The sequence below is a fragment of the Myxocyprinus asiaticus genome, chromosome 18 (assembly GCF_019703515.2).
Source record: "Myxocyprinus asiaticus isolate MX2 ecotype Aquarium Trade chromosome 18, UBuf_Myxa_2, whole genome shotgun sequence".
NCBI classification, from domain to species: Eukaryota; Metazoa; Chordata; class Actinopteri; order Cypriniformes; family Catostomidae; genus Myxocyprinus; species Myxocyprinus asiaticus.
This window is the reverse complement of record NC_059361.1, coordinates 29,566,706-29,587,791: the sequence shown is the minus strand read 5'-3', so window position 1 is coordinate 29,587,791 and position 21,086 is coordinate 29,566,706. Positions and strand designations below refer to the sequence as shown.

The window sequence follows — 21,086 nt, the reverse complement described above, 5'->3', positions numbered from 1 at the left end:
CGGAGACCGTTTCTTTTCTCCGCGCTGGTCAGGATCATGGAGCTATTAAATACCTGCAGAGAGCTATCCGTTAGCATCCCCATTCATCTCTTTGACTGTGCTCAGCTAGCGCAGAGTACCCAGAAAGCGAGCGAAATGGAGGCTGCCAGCTTTGCTCATGTCACGTGACTGATAACTCGTCAATGGGAATAAATAGGGAAACATGTAAATCAATTCCCCGCTTTTAAGAGCCCTTCAAAAACAATCCGTCACTGGATGACCATGTTCTATAATGTAATGAAATAATCTGAATTGAAATGATTCTTGGGAAAAAAATTATTTCGTCATAAAACACGGCTACTTTTGAATGGTTGTCTATGGAGAAACACGCTTTTTGCCATCGGGTGATGTAGTTCCAGCATCTACCAGCAGGGGCTAACAGGGACTTCTAACCAGCCAATCCCTGGTCAGGATAGACAAATCACAATACTTTATGATTAATGGATAAAATGCATTTATTTAACAATTTTGCAGCAATTACGGTACATTTTTTCCATTCCTATGTCAGAAGCCCTGAAATTAATATATAAAAAATATGATAATTTTTAGTGTACAAATCCCTCCAATAAGACAAAACATGTTCTGAGATATGAATGCAGTTCAGTTGAAGATTTGGCTTTGAACCCCTCATGCGCCCCCTGGAGGAAGACAACAGAAGACAGTAACACAAACACTCGAGGACTTATTCATTTCACCTGTTTATTTCTAACAACTTGAAAACAAGTCTAATCCAAAGTTTAATATTGGACGAATGATAATGAAATTATTGTCGGGACAAATGATAATCCTCTATTAAAAAGGGAGAGAATAAGAGTTTGCAATTCAGTACATTATGCAACAGATACTGTCCGGAAGATGGCGTTGTTCATCTAGATGTCAGGATCCAGCCATAAATAATACTGGCTGTATCTTTTATTATTTATTAATAAACGGTGTCTATTTACCAAGTTACCATATTTCTTGTAATGGCATCTATGGTATTTGACGGGTGTGTATTTAAAGTGCACTCGAGGAAACTTCAGCCCTATTTATCTGTTTTATATTACATGCTGTAAGATTTAGTTTCTTTGTCATACTAAACCGCATATTAGATGTACTACAGAATTGTTTTTTTATGCCCCATTGAGCTGTGAGAGTTCAGTGGGAGGAGCAAACTCATAAATAACACCAGTGTTGCTCCACTGAAGTTGGTTTTGGAATATTATTTGTGTGACTGACACCAGTATACAGACAAAAACAGAAGCTGCATGCCTTTTCAGTACTTTATAGTTCAGTATTTTATTCACCTATTAAAAATGAATAAAAGTCAACAAAATGAAGACATGCAACTCTGAAATGGTTATGAGTGGCAAAATATTTTTTAAAATATATTTTTCAGTCGCTTACCAATTTTGTGCACATGCCAGTATTGCTTTAAATATTCATGCTAAATGATGGCAGTTCCATAAAGAACATAATTGCTATCCTTTAAGTACTGCAGCAATGTCAAAATAATTCACAATTAATTTTCATCCAGTAATGCACAATATTTTGCTAATATTTGTCCAAATTAGACTTAAATAACATGCAAATGCAAACTTCTACAAACTGGGTGTAAAAAACAATGTACAGAGTTTTGGATGCATATGGCATATCAAAGAGTGTATTGTCTTAATAAACCAAGATAAAAAAAAAAAAAAGAAGTAAAAATCAAAAACACAAACACACACACACAAACAGTTAGAACATTAGTGTAATCATGCTTGGGAATGCACCTGGATCATTTGAGTATATAACATATTCATTATTGGCAGTGTACAACTTTATTTATTTAATAAAATATATCTTTGATTTTGACTGAAAGTGTCATTGTGCTCTTTTGCCATCATTAAGACTGAGGCAAAAATTTGTTTTAGGTTGACTGATGATAAAAAATGCATATGTCTCCAATGACCAGCAAACGAAAGTGAGACTGCCATTCATTTCTGTAAGAAATCATAACATATTGGTTCACAAAACAACTATATCCACTAATAATCTGTTAAAAAACGGGACAGATATTCTTCCATCTACCTTCGGGAGACATTAACAACTTTCATATGCACACAATTAAAATAATTATTTTTTAAAATGTACTAAAATAAAAGGCAATGAAATGTGACATACTTTAAATGTGTGAGTTTTGATGCATTGCCACGAGTGGTTCTGATTGATATATTTGGCATTCTGAGAAAGAGGTGTGTGTGATTGTGTGTGTGGAGGTGTTGGCAGCGGAATTGGCAGTCACTTCCGATTAAAGCAGCAGCACTAGGGGCTAGACTGGCCCTGCAGTGCCCTCACACATTGGAGTCATCATCTTTCACACTGGCATTGGGGAACGACGTGGACATCCCCCTAAAGAACTCGTCCTCCTTTAGCATACTCTGAACACAAAACACAGGACGCATTGTTTAGGCTTAAGGACACTAGTGGTCAACCAATATTGTTTTTTTTTAATGGCTGATGCCGATATCCAGAGAGCAGGGTAGCCAATAGGAAAATACATCACACAATTTAATATAGTAAATAACAAACATACATACTCTTATTTGGCACTATATTTACTCAATTTCACATAAAACAAAAACATATTGTATTTTAAATGGTAGATAGCAGTATCTTCAGATTTCTGTTATTTATTTGCACATGAAGAAATTGTTAATATATTAGGAAGGAAATAACAGTTCACACAGTATTCCAGCTACCATGGATGGCATGTGCTCATTAACAATCGCATTTACTGAAGAAATACAGAAATAAACCAATTGTACATACAGTGCATAGTGAATAAGTCATTTACTCATAGCGCACGTGAAAGCGCTTTTTCCTTGGGCTGCATCCGAAAACATAGGCAGCTGACTTGCTACCTTGCTGCCTAATCAGTTAATGGTTTAACTGACATCTGTTTTGAATGAATAGAACTCTTAAGGAAAATGCTCTCCAAACAGTTTGAAAAGCACCTTATTTTCATCCTACCTCCGTATACAGCTTCCGGAGGCAATATTTTCCTGGTTTCAGACGCAGCCTTGAAGTTGCTCTCACGCGCTCATGCTGATCCAGCAATCTCCTGACAGTTTAAATGGCCTGGATCGCCTGCTTGGATTGACACGGAGTGACCGTCATGATTTGTGAATCAGAGGAACTTTTGATCCTGATCCTAAAGTTTTTGATTCTGGCTGATAGAATACACGCTTTAGGAGGAAGATTTTAGATGAGCGTTCGACAGGAAGAAAATTCTGGATTTTCATGAGGTTTGTGAATTACATATGTTTAAACGAGATATCTGCATATTTGCAAATGGTATATAATACAAGTTTTATTCATATTTGCCTTTTATTATGTGAAAAGTTACAGGGAACTGTTGAGGAGAAACTGCTCGAACACGTGCTTCAGAGGAAGATTTAAGAGCGTTCCACAGGATGCTGGATCTGCTCAAGTTTTGTGAGGTTTGTTTATTACATCCGTTTAAACGAGATATGTGCATATTTGCAGACGGTATATGATATTTGTTTTATTGATATTTGCCTTTTTATCATTAGAAAAGACAGTTAAAAGTTACAGGGAACTGTTGAGGAGAGAGCGGGAGAATGAAACAGGCGAGCACTTTAATATTATGAGCTCAAACACATCTGCTGCGGCTCTGAAATGCCGTATAAATGAGACTGTGTTGCACACCGGTCTATTATTGTAGTAACACAATGGCAAGTAACAACAAAACGAACTGTGACTGGTCGTTTACATGTCTCAGTCACTTCACATGCAAGCAGGCGATTCTTGGAACCCTCAAGAAACAAATCGGCCAAACAGAAAAATTTATCGGCCGATGCGATATTTAAAAAAGTCAGAATATCGGATTTATCGGCCTCTGCGATAAACTGGTCAACCACTAAAGGACACTATACAAAAAGCATCCGAAGTCAGATCAGATATGCATCTGTTTGTTACCGTTAAGTTGTTGATGCCCTCAGAGAAAGCTCCAATCTGCCTCACAGTCCCTTCGGAGTCCTCCATCTGTGCCAAAACAAACACAAAAAGGAACATAAAGCACCAGACAGCCAGGCTACAGTACACAGATAAAACATAGTAACTACACATTTGATCAAAACTGAATTATGAAAGAAAATGTGTCTCAGCCTCAACTATGCTCAGTTTCAGAGATAATGGCGAGTAAAAATGGACCCTTCTGTGGAGGTTTGAAACACAGAAGAAGACTATAGTTGGGTAAACTTTGCGGTGAATTGGAGACTTCAGTACGGTAAATATTTTAGGTTGCCCACTTGCTCCAACAACAGTGGGCACAGACATTTACTCAGAGATTGTAGCAATTTAAAATGTACACGAAATGCCATTCGCAACACATTTTGAGACCTATTTTAAGAGCACTAGTGCTAAGTGCAGCGCTACGCCATGAGTCATACACTCAAAGTCATTGAGCATGGCCAGGGAGTTTTGGTATTTTCGTGCAAGCATGCGTTAAGTTTAGGCGAAGTAGGTTTGGTGAAATTACGTGCACAAAGCACTAATGGGCTGGGTCAAGTGCAATTTAATCATGGTTAGTATTAACAGTGATTGTATCAGAACACACTTATCTTCAACCAGTCAATTTTGATTTTGAAAAATGTAATTCATTTATTGAAACAAAAAAATTAAATCAAAATTATTTCTTAATTCAAATTACACTTTAAACGAAACGGAAATATAATCAAAATAACGAAGTGGTCAAACAAATCATACCAAATCCAAACAGTTTACTCTCTCCAACTTCTTACACCTGCCCCTTTTGCAGTGACATAAAAATCACTCTACGACAACAGGTGGAAAAATAGCAATACAAATTATATCATAAATACAATTGTAAATATAAACATAATAATAATAACTGAAAAATAAACAGTGACCTACAGATAGTTTAACACAAATCTCAAATATTTGTTTCATTAAATGGCTACAGCAATGTAGACAACATTTTCATGCTGATCAAACAGTGATCTTCATGGACATATTTTGATCTTCAACTAGATTTTCAGAGTTTGGACATGGACTTTATTACCATCTGCTGGTGGAATCTCCAAACTGCAAATGCAGGAACTGAGTTTAGACTTCGCACTGCAAACAGACCTGCTTTTGAAATGTCTTAGCGCAATTACTTATTTCTCAGGAAATTAGCAACTTGAACTTTAAGCCACTTCATTTACATACAATACACCCACAGTCTGCGCACATACACCCACAGATAGTGCAAACACTCCCACCCATGACCACCCGTGCTCTCTCGAAAATTGGATAAGACGTAGTGCACGGTCATTTCGCATAGCACTTACGAAAATAGAGCCTTTCGTTTTCGTAATGTGACACATTTTCGTTTGAAACCTGATATTCAATAAGAAAAAATGTAGGACTGAATTTTATCCATCAGGATTGTGAAAAGCAGGTATTAAATTCCAGAATGGAGCTGGAAGGGAGGGGTTAAAAAAGTCAGAGGGATTCATGATGTTAATCGAAAAAGAAAGTAGTTGAAGGTGAATCAAGTTATTACAACTCGATAAAAGATTACAATGACAACATAACCAATGCACTGATGAATTGCCCCTAATAAATTGATGATTGTGTATAAACAAAGTAAATATGGTCAATTTCGATTTCAATGTTGACTTCCATCAATGAAAACATCCATCATGAACCAGAATGCCTCCATAACTCTACCTGATCAAATCGATCTAGGTCATCATCATAGATCTGGAGCTCCATGCCTCTGTAGCCCTTCTGGAAGCTTCGCCCTTTAGGCATCTCTACGTCCATGGGACAGACATACTCTTCATTGTCCTCTTGCCTTTTTTTCCTTCCAAACCCGCCAAATGCCAGTTTATGGGGCTAAATGTGTCATAAACAAAAAAATTAAGCCAGAAGTCATTTCAAAGTGCCAATATACATATCTCATGCCAGTTCTGCCTGGAAATGTTTTGCATCATACCTTGACTTTAGCTGTGGCAGTGAGTATAGTGTAATCTGGGTTCTCTAGACACTCTTGTTTGAGCTGCTGTGCCTCAGAACCCACCAGCAGGTTAAAGTGAGTGGCCAGATGCCGCCGCAGCAGAGTCTTATTGGGAGGGATATTTAGCAGTAGAGCCATTGTCTCCACATTAAAGCGAGGTTCCAGCACCTGAAACGAAGAACAAAGAGTTATCCACTTGAAGAAAGTCAAACTTTACTTCTCTTTCCTCAAAACAGAGACCTTGCTGGGCTCAGGACAACTTGTCCAGTAGATCCCAGCCTATTCCCAACATGACTAATTTACTTATCACATTTTTTTCCCAAAAAAAACTTACTGTACACTAATTACAGGGAGCAATCTGGGACTAAACCAACAACCTTTCAGGTGCTGGCCAAGATTTTTAATCACTAAGCTACATAAGTCCAAATCAATGAACCAAACCGATACAACTTTCATCTTCTCTTTCATTACCATCAGCCCACCGTGAACTCCACTGCCCCTAAGGTTGGGCGCATACTCAGCCAGGTCCACGGACCGCAGCCACTCCATCACACGGTGGTTAGTCCATTGAGAGATCTCAGCTGGACTTGCATTGTTCTGAAACAATAGTGAGCATGAGGTTTGCCGGTGTAAACGAGCAATAATGGCATAATAGCACATATTTGAGGCTGGTTTTCCCTCTCTCTGATTACCTCATCTGAAGGTCTTCGCCGCAGACAGTTGGGGTCGTAGTTGTTGAGCCGTAACACCTGGATGGCTCTCTTAATACTGAGGTGATGGAGAACACTTCCCACTTTCAAAGATAACAGGTCATCCTACTCAGCATGAGCATGAGAAGGAAAACATTATTAAAATACAAGCAGTGAGCTCCAACAAGGGTTACTTTGTTGGTTCCTTTTCAAAGAACTCATTGAACTGAACAAATACAATGGCTTTATTCATTAGTACATGCAGTACACATTTCTTCTTGTATTTATTGCTGGTTTAACCTTTTCATTCAGTAATTAAAGGAATATTCTGGGTTAAATACAAATTTGCGCTGTAGATAACATATTTGGCATGTAAAATTGGAGGAAAAAAAGTGTTATCCACTTATAACAGAAGTCTATGGGGCAATCGTTGCACACTTGCCCCAGAAACTTCCATTGTAAGTGGATTTCTGTATACACACATTTTGTTTTGCTAATCCACAGCAATGCAACAGATGCTGTCGATGTGAGACTTACCACTGTCATATAGTGAAGCATTCGTCCATCTATGCGTCCCTCATCAAACTGAGTCTTGTACTGCGGGAGACCAATATCATCAAGCCACCCTACAACAGAAAGAGAGGGGTAACAAGTCTGTCAATATTCAAATATTATTAAATCATCTACGAAGTAATTAAGAAAATGTTTCTGATAAATGTGGCCTGGACATGATCAATCTCTAAATTAGGTTTAATTCTCTATGTACTGTATAATACTGAGGGCAAATAAACATCCATTCCTCACTTGTCACCCAGTGGTAGTCTAGTTTGCCTTTGTTGTCATCCTCTTCAGAGCCCAGTGCTTGCAGTGCCAGCTGGAGTTTCTTCCTGTGAAGAGGGTGTTTTATCCCCAGCTCCTGCATAAAGATGGCAGAACACAGTTCTTAATAGTTCTTAGATAAACTACCAGTCAAATGTTTGGACACACCTACTCATTCTTTATTTATTAACACTTTAGTATAATAGTGAAGTCTTCAATTATGATGTAATTGTACATCTGGGATACTTTTTAAATAGTATTGAAGGAGTTAACATGTTTGCTTCACTATCTAGTACAAATGCTTGCAATTAGTTGTTTTGCTAATTTAATGTATTTTTTGTCATATTAAAATGCTTTTGTAAAGAAACTGAAAAGTGTTTATATTTGTCTATGCTTCTTTTCTCTATGTTTTGGTGAGACAACATTTTTCACAGCGAAGTGGATAAATTAATATATAATAGATTAATGTGGACGTAGCCTAATTTGCATGCATAAGATCAAGCATTTAGATAATAGGTTTTTAAGATCATGAAAAACATTTTTGAAAAAAAGAGTGCCCAAACTTATGATTGGTAGTGTATAAATAACTTTTTTTTTTTGTCTACAAAACTCATTTCAAGCATTTAAGTATAACATCAATAATTTAGATCAAAAGGTTTGAGAAACGTTTTAGTAAGTGTGTCTAGTATGTATAGTGCATGAATAACTTGTATAGGGAACACTAACACAGCAATTAAGGTAATCATGCAAAGAGATTTAAAAGGATTTAGCATCCTAATCCCTTATACTCATACATTATAAGCCTAGTACATTAGCTGACATAATGACCAGTTGAACTGCAATGCCAGCCATTTCAGTCCATTGGATCTATGCACAACGGGCTCCAAAAGTTGAGATCACAAGTCTAAATACTACAATTTTGCATTTTTCTAATACAAAAGTTTTCATTACATATTATATTAACAGCAAAACAATTTTAGTGAAAAGTTGAATGAATAAATTCTTTAGTATTTGGTATGCCCCTTTTTGCTTTAATATCAGCATGCACTTGAGCTGGCATGGACTCCACAACAAAACCTGATGATCCATGTTATCCCAGCATGATTTGAAGGTTGACACGATCAAAGTCACAAATATTTCTTCAACATTTTACATGATAATTTTTATTTTAAATTATTCAAAATCCTGAAACCTTATTTATTTCCCATTTAAAGTGAAAAAGTCCTAAATATTTTATGTGGTTTCAGACTTTCAAACCCCATTCTATGATATCATGCACTGATTCGGAATAATAAGAACTCACTCGTTCCAGATCGTGCTGGGAGGCCTGCAAGAGTGTCTGGCCAGAGGAGACCCACTGCCTGGCCAGACTCACGTACAACCCCAGCCCCTGATCCTGCATCCAATCACACACCTGCTCCCGGGACCAGCGCGCAAATGGCGCATCCAACTCACTGAAACAAGCAGAACACAAACAGATCTCTAGAAACATTTCTAAACTCAGAGAAAGAATTGAGAAAAGTAAAAAATCTATTTAAAATTTTTTTAATAATATAATATGGTGTTGTCAGCCCTTATTACAAGGCTCTCAAGAATACTTCATTCTGATTGGTCAATCAAGGTATTACGCTGTCAGATATTTTTTGAAGAATATATGAACTATATCTCTTTCTTTACACATAACAATATAATTTCATCTTAAATCAACAATTCATGTCCATTTATTTATTTAATTGGCAAGCAGCCGTGTAATAAGTGGGATAATGTACAGTCAGCTAGTCATTTTCCTAAAAAAAAGACCTGACAATCACTCTGACAAGAGTGACAAGACAATGAATGGCTGTGGTACACAGGAACTACATATACTGCAAAAATGTAATTCTGACATATATATTTGCTCTGAATGAGGACTGAACCTATAAATCAACAACAAGCAGCACAAGCTTGACGCATGTGAGCCAAGGTTTGTTTACCAAGAGCAGATCTTGCCATTTTAAGAAGAGCTACATCCTGTGATTACTGACCTGTTGGTGTTCTGCAGGTCACGTGACCAGCCCAGTCTAGGACCAGCTGTGGCTCTGACTCCTCCCCGTTTAAACTCACTCTCAGATAGATTGTCATCCAGGTTAAATGTGGTTGATTGACTCCTTTTGAGCCTTTAAATGAGAGAAGAAAGATAACAGTATATTTGTCTGGTCTGTTTATCTCAATACAAATATACTGAAATAACTGAACATTTTTTATGCATACTGTGAATGATTGATCAATACTTCCACATTTAAGAACTGCATATGAAACAGATTAACAACAAAATAAAGCCACAAAATATTACATTTTCAAACGCAAAGTTTCACATATATTTAGTGATACTTTATAAACAAAAAAATCTGTTAAAGCTGAAGTGTGTATTTTCTGCGCCACTAGCGCACTAGCATTTTATAAATAAAATGAAGCATACGGTCATTTAATCTGTCTAGTTGACAAATAATCAGTCCATGCATTTTTTTTTTTTTTTTCAACTTGATTTTAGGTTAAAATGTTTAATATACACTGGGAAAGTGTATATACTTAGTAAGTCTTTGTCCTAAAATTGCAATACTGCAGATCTGTTGCTTCATACTCACTTTCCAAAGAGTGCTTTAATTCCTTTTGACTTTTTCTTGCCCTCTGGGGAAATGGGGAGTGTGTGTGTGCTGTCACTGTGAGTCGACCTCTGCGGCATGCCTGCTAGATCCAGATGGTCAGTGCCTTCCTGCTCAGTGTCAGCTGTGCAAACACATACATACACAAGAAAACAGAAAGCCTTTTGTCACCACAGAAGACTACATTACCCACAATACCAAGCTGCACCAGAACAGTGTGCATGGTCAGTCAAGCATCCAATAAACCAAGGATTATGGGAAGGGAGAAAAAAACATGGCAGTCATTCAGCTGAAGACCAGAGCAGTACAAAATGTCAATGTTAAGACAAACAGTCCCAAAAATTAAAGTGTCTTCCTAGAACTCCTGGAATCAGCATCATGGGGCAAGACTGCAGTTGACTTCTTGTCTGGACTAAAGAACAACTGGATAGGGTTTATTTTAGGGGCAGAACTACAGGACATGAAACAAAGTCACATGCAGACATGAAGGTTAACACAACAGAACTAATGACATCTCTGTAAATAAATGGCACACTAAATCCAGCCTGAACATACACTGATTGAAATGTGTGAATGTGTTAAAGGGAAAGTTCACCCAAAAATTGCAATTCATAGGTAAAAATAATTTACTCATCCTCATTTTATTCCAAACATGTATGACTTTCTACCTTGGAAGAAAGACAGAAATACTAAGCAGAATGGCTGCCAGCACCTGCAATAAAAGTGAATGGTGACTGAGGTTGTCAGTCCCTCACTTTCTGCCTAACATCTCATTTTGTGTTTCAATGGAAGAGAGAAAGTCATTCAACATGAAGGGGAGTAAATGATGACCAAATTTTTATTTTTCAGTGGATGACTACAAAAGGAACACAAAAGAAGAAATTCTGAAGTTGGTACTGGTCACTCTTTTCCATGAAATTAAAATGAATGGGGACTGGAGCATTCAAGCTTCCAAATAACTAAAAACCATAAAACCATAAAGTGTCATAAAAGTGGTCCATATGACTTGTGCGTTACATTGCAAGTCATCTGAAGCCATACGACAGCTTTGGGTGAGAAGCAGACAAACTTAAGTCAGTGAGTAAATGACAGAATTTTCCTTTTTGGTTGGACAATTTTTTTCCTTTTAATTGGCAGTCTATTTGAAGGGAGGTTTTGTCTTTGAGAAATAAACAGAAAGACACATAGTGCACACATCAAGCTGTTGCTTTATCTTTCTACAGAGAGGCCATTCCACTTTTCGTCAGCCTGTAAAGGGGCCTCAGACTTCACACGAAAAATAGCATGGACATGACACCTCCAAAGTACAGAAAGGAAACAGAGTGCAGATGTTACCACACACACACACAAAAACTTGTTTTTATATCATTGTCGGGACTCTCCATAGACTTCCATGGATTTTATACAGACCTAATGATCATTTCTATCCCCTACCCCTAAACCTAACCCTCACAGAAACTTTTTTGCATTTTTACATTTGTTTTTTGTTTTTTTGTGATTAACCTTTTTTATTGATTCATATATTAAACAAAGAAAAGCAAAATATATATAAACAGAATCAACACTTAACCCCCATTATTACCCCTCCCGATCCCCACCCAGACCCCCAACAACATCCCAGTGGTCACACATGAGTATAGACACACACACCCAAATTCCCCAGTCTTCTGGATGACCCTTCTTCAAAATCAGCCACCCTCCCCATCTCTGAGCACCACTCCTGAAATGGGGGCGCTCCAGCTGACTTCCATCCTCTTAAAACTATTTGTCTGGCGATCATGACACTGGTTAGGACCCAATGTTTTATGCGTTTATTCTCAATATTGATGACCGCCCCATTGTCTAAAATACAGAGTCTGGGGTGAAATGAAATTTGAGTGCCCTATACGTCACACATAAAACTCTGAACCTTCAACCAAAATTCTTGGATCTTAACACACCACCAAAAGACATGGGTTGTGTCTATACAATCTAGAGGGGGTCCAATAGAATCGATGTAAAATCTTGAATTGGATAAGGCGCACCCTTGCATCTCTAGATTTAGACTTGACCTTTTTTAGAATCCTAGACCACACTCCCTCCTCCAATACCAAGTTTAAATCTTTCTCCCATAAACTCTTGATAGAAGTTAAATCTCCGTCCCCCAGACTCTGAATTAGCAAGGAGTAATACATTGATGCCTCATGACCTTTTCCAAAAGCAGTAATCACCACTCCCAGAGTATCTTCCGCTTTAGGGAGGTGTATGCTACTCCCAAAAATAGTATAGAGCAGGTGGCACAGCTGTAAATACCTAAAAAACTGAGATCTAAGAATCCCAAAATGTTGACCCAAATGTTCAAAGGATCTCAACACTCCACTCTCATATAGGTCACTGAGTGTACCCCCTCACAATCCACTCTGACCAGCAGAAAGGGGACTTATTAATACATAATTTTGGGTTCAGCCATATGCTCAAGGCAACATATAAATAAATGTCCGAATTAAACCCTCTGGACACTTTTGTCCACACTGAGTGCAAATGTGAAATAACGGGGTGTAACTTAACTTCTCCGGTTAGTTTGATAGAAAGGCTTTGCAATGGCGAAATAGGGGCAAGAACTTCCTGTTCAATACAAAACCAGGGAGGGGCTCTCTCAGGTGGAAGCGACCAATGAGCCATGTCTGAGACTGAATGCATAATAATAAAACAAAATCTTGGGTAGGCCTAGCCCAACTTTGTCAATCAGCCTATGCAGTTTACTGAAGTGTAATCTGGGATGTTCCCCATTCCAAATTAAAGACTTCGCTATGCTTTCAAATTGCTTGAAATAAGAGAGGGGAACATCTATAGGGAGAGACTGTAGCAGGTAGTTGAATTTTTTTATCTCGGAATCAAGAGAATTGTTTTGCTCAGCCATCAGTTTTGGAAGTTCTAATGGTTCCACAAAGTTTCTAATATCCTCATCAGTAGACGAAGACCTGGAACTTTAGAGATCAATATAGAATTCTTTAAAAGCATTATTAATATCAATGGCTGAGGTAAATATTTCACTTCCTCCAGAACCAAACAAACAGAAAAGAGAAAAACGTGCGCATTAACCCCACGCACGATAGCGCCAACTGGTTTCCATCCCTCTAAACTCAAACAGTCCATGTACGCCTACGAGAACCCCCACGACAACTTTGCCGACGTATTGCTCAAGTCTGGTGTTTCTATAAAAATATTGTGAGACAGTAACACAACAACAGATAATCTATAAAACAAACTCCAGCCAACAGGCGGAATAAAAACAAAGAACGTGTAGATTCATCCACACAACTGTCCCGAAGGTGTGTTATTCCACTATACAAACTCCAGCCTCTAGGCAGAACCAACACAAAAAAACAAAAAAAAAAGGGGCACTCAGTTTCCTCGGACAGTCAAACGAATGTTCAGTGAGCTGGCCCATTTGGCTGCTACATGAGTGCAACAAATGACCTAATCGCTCCAATGACTTGCAAGAAATACTCCACAAAACAAACTCCAGCCAATAGGAGGCATAAGCACAAAGAACATGCAGATTCATCTACTTAACACCCGAAGGAGTGTTACTCCACAAAACAAAACAAACTCCAGCCACTAGGCGGAACCAGCACAAAAAGAAACAAAAAAGGCGCTCAGTTCCTCGAACAGTCAAGTGAATGTTCAGTGAGTCGGTCCATTCGGCTACAATGTGTGTACCACAAAATAACTTACTCACTCCATTGACTTTCTGAAGGACATCGCTTGCTGTGGGCATGTAAATGTTTTGTGGCCATCCTTAGTATCTATTCTCAATTTGGCCGGGAACATCAGTGCAAAAGCGACCTCCCGTTGATGTAAAAGTTTCTTGCATTCCTTGAATCGATCACATTTCTCTCATTGAATTCGCAAAGTCTGGGAACAAGAAAATGCTGTGGTTCTTCCAAAAAAGCCTTCCTTTACTCCTAGCCTCGGACAAGATCTTTATCGGATGATCTCAGAAATTTTGCCAGAATTGATCGGGGCCTGTCTCCCTCAGCGGATCACCGAGCCGGAACCCTGTGAGCTCGTTCGATTTCCAGCTTATGGCCTGTTATGTCAAGCATATCCGGAAAAAGCCCGTCCAGGAATTTCACCATATCCCGACCCTCTTCATCTTCAGGAATTCTGACGATTCGGACGTTATTCCACCGGTTGTGGTTCTCCAAGTCTTCCAATTTCTCCCAGATGCGCTCCAAATCCACCTACTATCCAACGTCACTAGCGGATTAGCAGCTAATTCCCTCTCCGATGACTCCAGATAATCTATCTGTTTCTCGACATCCCCCACTCTTGTGACCACCTCAGTGAATTTCGTCTCTATGGCAGTGATCGATCGACATATTACAGCAAGATCCTCCAAGTCAGCAACGACCTTCGTCAGCATTGCCGGCATGTTCAACAATTCTCGCCGAATTTCCCTCACTTCTTCGGCCAAATCAGCTCCCTGGCTTGCAACCTGCTGCTCGGAGGCATCAGCTGGAGCACGTAAGTGTCTTTTAATGTCTCCAGAGCCCGGGGATTTTGAATTCTTTGACATATTGTCCTCCTAGAACAGTTATGGAACAGGGTGTATCGAACCTCACCGGTTTATGACATAAAAAGTATTAAAACTAGCAAAGTGCGCAGAGCTCGCCGTTCACACGTCTGAACCTCGGATGGCATCCATGTTGTCCCATTTTTACATTTTCAAAAAAACATCGTTTAGTATGTTTACTAAGCCACTTCCCTTGTGGGGACTGCTGGCTGGGCCCCACAAGGTAGGTGATCTCAGGTTTTACTATCCTTGTGGGGACATTTGGTCCCCACAATGTAGTATAAACATGTACACACACACACACACGTTGCTAAGAAATTTGACTGTAATAGACCAAGGGCATATTATGTATCATGTAAAATGAAGATAGTTATACCCAGATTTGGTGCACTGGCAGTCCTCTTGCCACTTTTGATCTTGAAGAATCCCCTTCCAAAGGAAGATCTGGCTTTCCTGGTGCCAAAGCTGTCACCTTCAGCAGTATGAGAGGAGGTTGGGGATATGGGTGGTAGAGTTGTAATCTTGTTGAACTCATCAAATGCTTTGCTCTACAAGAGCAGGAGGAAACATTTAAGGAATTCTGTCAATATCAAGAACTTATGTATTATATAAAATACAAGCTAAAAAATTATAAAAATGAAAGGCATGAAAAAGGAAAATATTGTGGACCTTTAAAGGAGGAAACAGGTCTGAACCACTGTGAAGCTACTTATTACAAAAATTATGATTAGAAAATGATTTAAGGAGGAATACAATAGTTTGAGTGACAAAAAATTATGTTCAGAATTACCTCTGCTGGTCTCTGTTCTACTGCCAATGGCCTCTAGAATTAAAAATCATAAAACAGAAATGATGTTGCATCACTCTACATCACATTTGACTTACAGGGTTCCCACTTGACATTTTCAGTCATTCTTTTTAAATTATCTTATAGAGATTGCTCTTACAAAGAACAATATCTAGACAAGGCGATATATTTTAGAGCTGACCATACATCAAAAGATTTAATAATTAAATGTAATATTTACTCATCAAAATATACAGGATTTTTGCAATACTTTTCTTAACAGAAATAAAGATTTTAATACATTTTGATGATTTTTCCAATCCTGGAAATCACCAATTTAAAATTCCCTTATATTTCCAGGTTTTCCATGACAGTGACTTAATTGGCTGTACATAATAATAATAATAATAATGTTTTTTTTTTAAATAAATCCTCTTGAGATCAATTCACCTTTTCATCGGCTCTTCCATCAAGATTATTGTGACCTGACCTTGTGAGCTCTCTTAGACATGAAAAAAAAATAAAAAGCACAGTTACCATAACAGCCACTCACAAAAACATCCAGATATCGTTAAAGCAATATTCTGGGTTCAATACAGGTTAAGTTCAACCGACAGCATTTGTGGCATAATGTTGATTACCACAAACATTTATTTTTACTTGCCCCTCCTTTTCTTGAAAAAAGCAAAAATCGAGGTTCCAGTGATGCACTTACAATGGAAGTGAATGGGGACAATCTGTAAACATTAAAAAATGTTTCCTTTTGAACGTTTCAAAAGTATAAATCACAAGACATAAACAATATGTGTTAACTTGATTTTAGTGTGATAAAACCACTTACTAACCTTTTCTGTGTAAAGTTATAGCCAATTTTACAACTTTGTTGCCATGACGATGTAATGACAACAAACCCTAAAATGACTGTAAAAATTACAATTTAAACAACTTTACAGTTCAAATAATACACCAATTTTAACAGAATATTTAAATGTAAGTGCTTCTATAAAATTATAAGCTTCACATTTCCATCTTTTAACCCTCCAAAAATTGGCCTCATTCACTTCCATTTAAGTGCCCCACAGACACTTTGATTTTTGCTTTTATTAAAGCAAAATTACAAAATTATTTTTTGTGGTAATCAACATTATGCCACAAATGCTGTCGATTGAGCATAACTTGCATTGAACCCGGAATATTCCTTTAGGGTACAACTCCAAAGTATCAACCCACAACATTAAGATGCCAGAAACACTTATATTCACAAACAGTGGCATTTTAGGTTACTCAAAAAACAGCATTTTAAAATGTGCCATTTTTTAACCGTATGCCACCAGACACACATACTTACTCAGAACTGTCATGTAATGAGGTCTCCTGTGGTAGAGTCGGCTCCTGACTCTCTTTATCACTACAAACGACAAACACGCAAGCATTGGGATACAGAGGTGGTGGGTGCAAAGCATGATGGGTAAGCAGTGAGGTGCATACATGGATAATGAAGACTGACATGCGGTGATGAGCTAACATGGGTAAAAGTGACAAAAAATTATAAAATGCTATAGAATAATGGGAAGGCATGAGGAGGGCCACATGTTCATGAACTGTAGAGAAGAAATGGAACTGCATTACTAATAATAATTAACATAAAACTGAGAAACATTTAAAAAGCATTGAAATGACTAAAAAGAATGGAAAGACTTAGGATACTAATATAACACAAGAGAGGAAAAGGCTTAGGAGGTGCTAACAAAGAGGATGGAATGCTGAGGTGGAATGCTGTAACACAGGTGGGATGCTTTGGGATGAAAACTGGGATGAGCCACAGCTATAATATAAAAGTGTGTTTGCTTGTCCTGAGTTTCACATATGGTGATCATAAAAAATGAAAACTCAGTGAAGAGTTGTACTGATCTAAGACAATACCTTAATGACTGTGTTTGTTCCAGGACCTGACCACTGTCTGCTTTGGCTGGGGATGATACTGTGAGTGATGGCACTTGGAGTGTACTAACAAATGTAGTCGCCTACACACAAGAGATCATGGAGAGAAGATGTAAAGTAAATTCACAGCAGTGATTAAACCAATAAGATTATCAAGCATTCTGGTTTACCACTATTTCTCAAACAAGGGGTCACTAACCATGCAGGAAAATTCCAGAATTGTAAACAATTTTGATGTAATCAAATCAGCTACAGCAATACAATATAAAACTATTTAATAAAAGTCATTTCCTTTAGGTATAATAATGCAATATTTTATAAGTTTATTACAAAATATTGAAATGTATCCATAGTTTTCCTGACTAACCACTGGGCACTACCATGATGACTCTGATTGCCGCTTGAGTGTTTTCTGGTTCCGCGCTCCAAGAGAAGCAATGTAAAAACGCTAACAGTTTACAAGAAGGTTTCATTTGTTAAAAAAAAACAATTCTACCATTTTCTCCCCAATTTGGAATGCCCAATTCCCAAGGAGCTCTAAGTCCTCGTGGTGGCGTGTGACTCGCCTCAATCTGGGTGGCGGAGGATGAATCTCAGTTGCCTCCGCGTCTGAGACCGTCAACCCATGCATCTTATCACGTGGCTTGTTGAGCGCGTTGAGCGGCATCCACGCACAACTCACCACGCATCCCACCGAAAGGGAGAACCACATTATAGCAACCACGAGGAGGTTACCCCATGTGATTCTACCCTCCCTAGCAACTGAGCCAATTTGCTTAGGAACTCTCAATTCTGTCAAGTATCAGCACTATGAAGCCACTTGCTTTTTTGGCCATTTTTACTAATTAAACATGCTAAACATCACATTGTCAGCAAAGAAAATAAGCTGATGTCAATGAAAACACTGGAGATCGAAAAAAGAAAACAGCCAGGACACTTTCGCATTCAAGAAAAATTTGAATACAAAAAGGACTACAAAGTTTATATAGAGTGTGGGGTGTCTCGCTCTCGTTATCAAGGTAACAGCGTGATACTTGATTGGTGGACCATGCATAGCGTAGCTTTTCGGTAATTAAACGTTTTTTTTCATGTTGAAATCACACTGATTTATGGTTTACACTGAGGCATACACCTTCGGATAACAACTCATTGCTCATAGTATATCTGTTTTGAAAGGTTTATGTTACAGCTAAAAAACTATTTCCATATGGAGTAAATTTATAGGACTTTTACCACCTGCTAAAAAAACATCTTCCTTAAGTTACCAAGCCTTTTTCAGGTATTTTTTAGAAAAGGGGTCCCCGTTTCAAAAAAGTTTGAGAAACTCCAAACAGCAGTGTCTAAAAAGACACCGTCACTTCATGACAAGTGACTCTCATCTTGAATTCTCTGTGACATCAGCAAGTGAGCCACAGGTTGACATTCTACAGTATGTGTACTGCAAGTGTTCAATTTTGCCTTTAGCCTGAATAAATACAATCAACACTACTTGGCTTAACTGTCAATCAGACAGAGTTACTCTAAATTAAGAACAATTCTGTGCTGCAGTGCAGCAATCTAATATTAAGCATGCCAAAATAAAATAGCTCTGTACCAAGAATGCTGACTAACTGGGAATAGTGAATGATGTAACCCTGAGGCGCAAAAACCAAATATGCAATTTACGCAAAGCATAGGGGCGCCATGTAAAGGGGGACATAACTCAACCCCCTTCGCTCGACGCATACATCGCATACATACTTGAAAATGGGTAGTTGCACCCCTGATATAGCCTCAAGATGGTCTGAATAGAATATTATACCTCATCTTGACCTCTCAAGGCCACTTCCTCTGTGTATGTGAGCACAGACCTCTCTGTGTCCATGGAAATAGAGAGGGCGGTGGACATGGAGAGGGAGCTGTCACTATTGCTCTCATCACCGTCTCCTTCTTTGACCTTATCTGATGAGAAAGACAGGAGAGGAGGTTCCGAGTTCTCGATCATTATTTTGGGCAAAATCCTACATAGTGCCATGAGTGCAAATATAGCCTGTCACTTATCAATGGCACATTATGTGATTTAACTAATTATGTGAACCCCCCCCCCCAAAAAAATCCAGTTCACCACCCCACCCAAAAAAAAAAAAAAAATCATAATAAAATTACTGTAATGATACATTCTTATTACTGTAATGTGTCCAACATTGTACTTTAAGTTTTATTTATTTTGTAATTCCAATTATTCTCAATGCATTCTTAGTTATTTTTAATGGTATTATGGTTAAAAAAAAAAAAAAAAAAAAAAAAAAAATATTAATAATAATAATAATTTTGTAAACATATTTTTCTTCTTTAAATCAACAACAAATAAAACAAATGTTTTTCCATGACAGTAATGTCAATGTGATTATGGTAATTAAAATTTGGAAGGAAATGTACTTAATTTTTATAAAATGAAAACAAATGTCACAATACAAAACATCTTAAGGGCCGTAAAAATAGTATTATTATCATTAAGAAAAATAAAATTCCATATTTCTATAAATGGAATTGACCGGTTTCATGAGATTCACCCAGTAAAATTTTGGAAGTGTCCAAACATGTCATACCATTACTTCTGGATTTTTAAAAAAAAACAAATTTATGATAACATTATATAAAAATAAAAAAATAATCACCTTTTCTCCCTTGTTCAGACATAACCATCTCTTGCACCTTCTTATAACGTGTCAGTGACTGTCGTAGTTCTTCAATCTTGCGATCCTAGAGAAAAAATACAATGGTGGCATTAAATACCAAGATCCTTAATGAATTTCAAATGCATCAGAAATTGAATCTTTTGACCTAAATTTACCTTCTCCTCATTTGCTGCCATCAATGACTCCATTGCTTTCTTCATCTTTTGTACTTCCATATCTGCAAGGCACAGGCTTAGTAAACTATAAACCATTTCATTATGCCTAAAGGGCAAAGCAGCATTTGGCCTCAGGCCTGACATTTAGCATCAGATAAACAGTAGACAGATTGAGCTGAAATAACAGTGACCTTCTGTGACATACATGAGAAATGCACACAATGGAAGTGAGGAGGAGGCTGTTGGGTTTAAAACGTGAGTGTATGCAGCCACAGATAAGAGTGGATGTCCAGCCTGTGAGGTCATGAGGAGTGTGAACATGGGGAGAATGGTTATGGGGCAATGCACTGCTAGTGATAATGGAGGGAAGGGAAGGGAGGAAATAAGGTTAAGAAACTAGTTTTGGGATCCAGGATGCGTTACAGAACAAGGAGACAGGCAAAGAACAAAGAGACAATAATGTGAATGTGACATGCCGAATGGCCAGCACAATCTGACTCTTGTCAGAGTGAAAACGTGAAAAAGGATTGCTATTTAAAATGCGGTACTTGAATGAATAATTTTCAGGCCCAGACTGAATACTCCAATATTTATTCTTCACATTTTCTGTGCTGTTTTTGGGGGGAAATCTGAGGAATTTTTAGGGTGTATTTGGAGTATACATCTAATATGTTATTCTCTGAACAAATTTAAGTTATTAAATGGAGCTGAGAGTACTACAATTTTATTGGCAGCTGATAAGCATAATTCAATTATCCAAAATTTGTA

At 37.8% G+C, this 21,086-nt stretch overlaps 1 protein-coding gene across 4 annotated transcripts in view; it reads right to left on the bottom strand.

Moving 5' to 3' along the window:
- Positions 1-476: 476 nt before the first annotated feature.
- The window catches only part of LOC127456019 (liprin-beta-1-like), a 37,815-nt gene continuing 17,205 nt past the window's right edge, over positions 477-21,086 (bottom strand). For 3 of the 4 annotated variants that reach the window (XM_051724290.1, XM_051724292.1, XM_051724291.1), the window contains 19 exons: positions 20,319-20,380; positions 20,143-20,227; positions 19,287-19,426; positions 17,468-17,568; positions 16,893-16,952; positions 15,995-16,046; positions 15,548-15,580; positions 15,134-15,305; positions 10,182-10,323; positions 9,582-9,713; positions 8,861-9,011; positions 7,543-7,654; positions 7,276-7,364; positions 6,742-6,864; positions 6,521-6,646; positions 6,029-6,217; positions 5,761-5,928; positions 4,003-4,068; positions 477-2,441 (listed from right to left, as the gene is read on the bottom strand). In XM_051724290.1, the coding sequence (XP_051580250.1) occupies positions 2,355-2,441; positions 4,003-4,068; positions 5,761-5,928; positions 6,029-6,217; positions 6,521-6,646; positions 6,742-6,864; positions 7,276-7,364; positions 7,543-7,654; positions 8,861-9,011; positions 9,582-9,713; positions 10,182-10,323; positions 15,134-15,305; positions 15,548-15,580; positions 15,995-16,046; positions 16,893-16,952; positions 17,468-17,568; positions 19,287-19,426; positions 20,143-20,227; positions 20,319-20,380 (2,090 nt within the window). In that variant the 3' untranslated portion in view covers positions 477-2,354. The remainder of the gene's footprint in view (positions 2,442-4,002; positions 4,069-5,760; positions 5,929-6,028; positions 6,218-6,520; positions 6,647-6,741; positions 6,865-7,275; positions 7,365-7,542; positions 7,655-8,860; positions 9,012-9,581; positions 9,714-10,181; positions 10,324-15,133; positions 15,306-15,547; positions 15,581-15,994; positions 16,047-16,892; positions 16,953-17,467; positions 17,569-19,286; positions 19,427-20,142; positions 20,228-20,318; positions 20,381-21,086) is intronic. The other variant, XM_051724293.1, reaches the window with a different exon arrangement.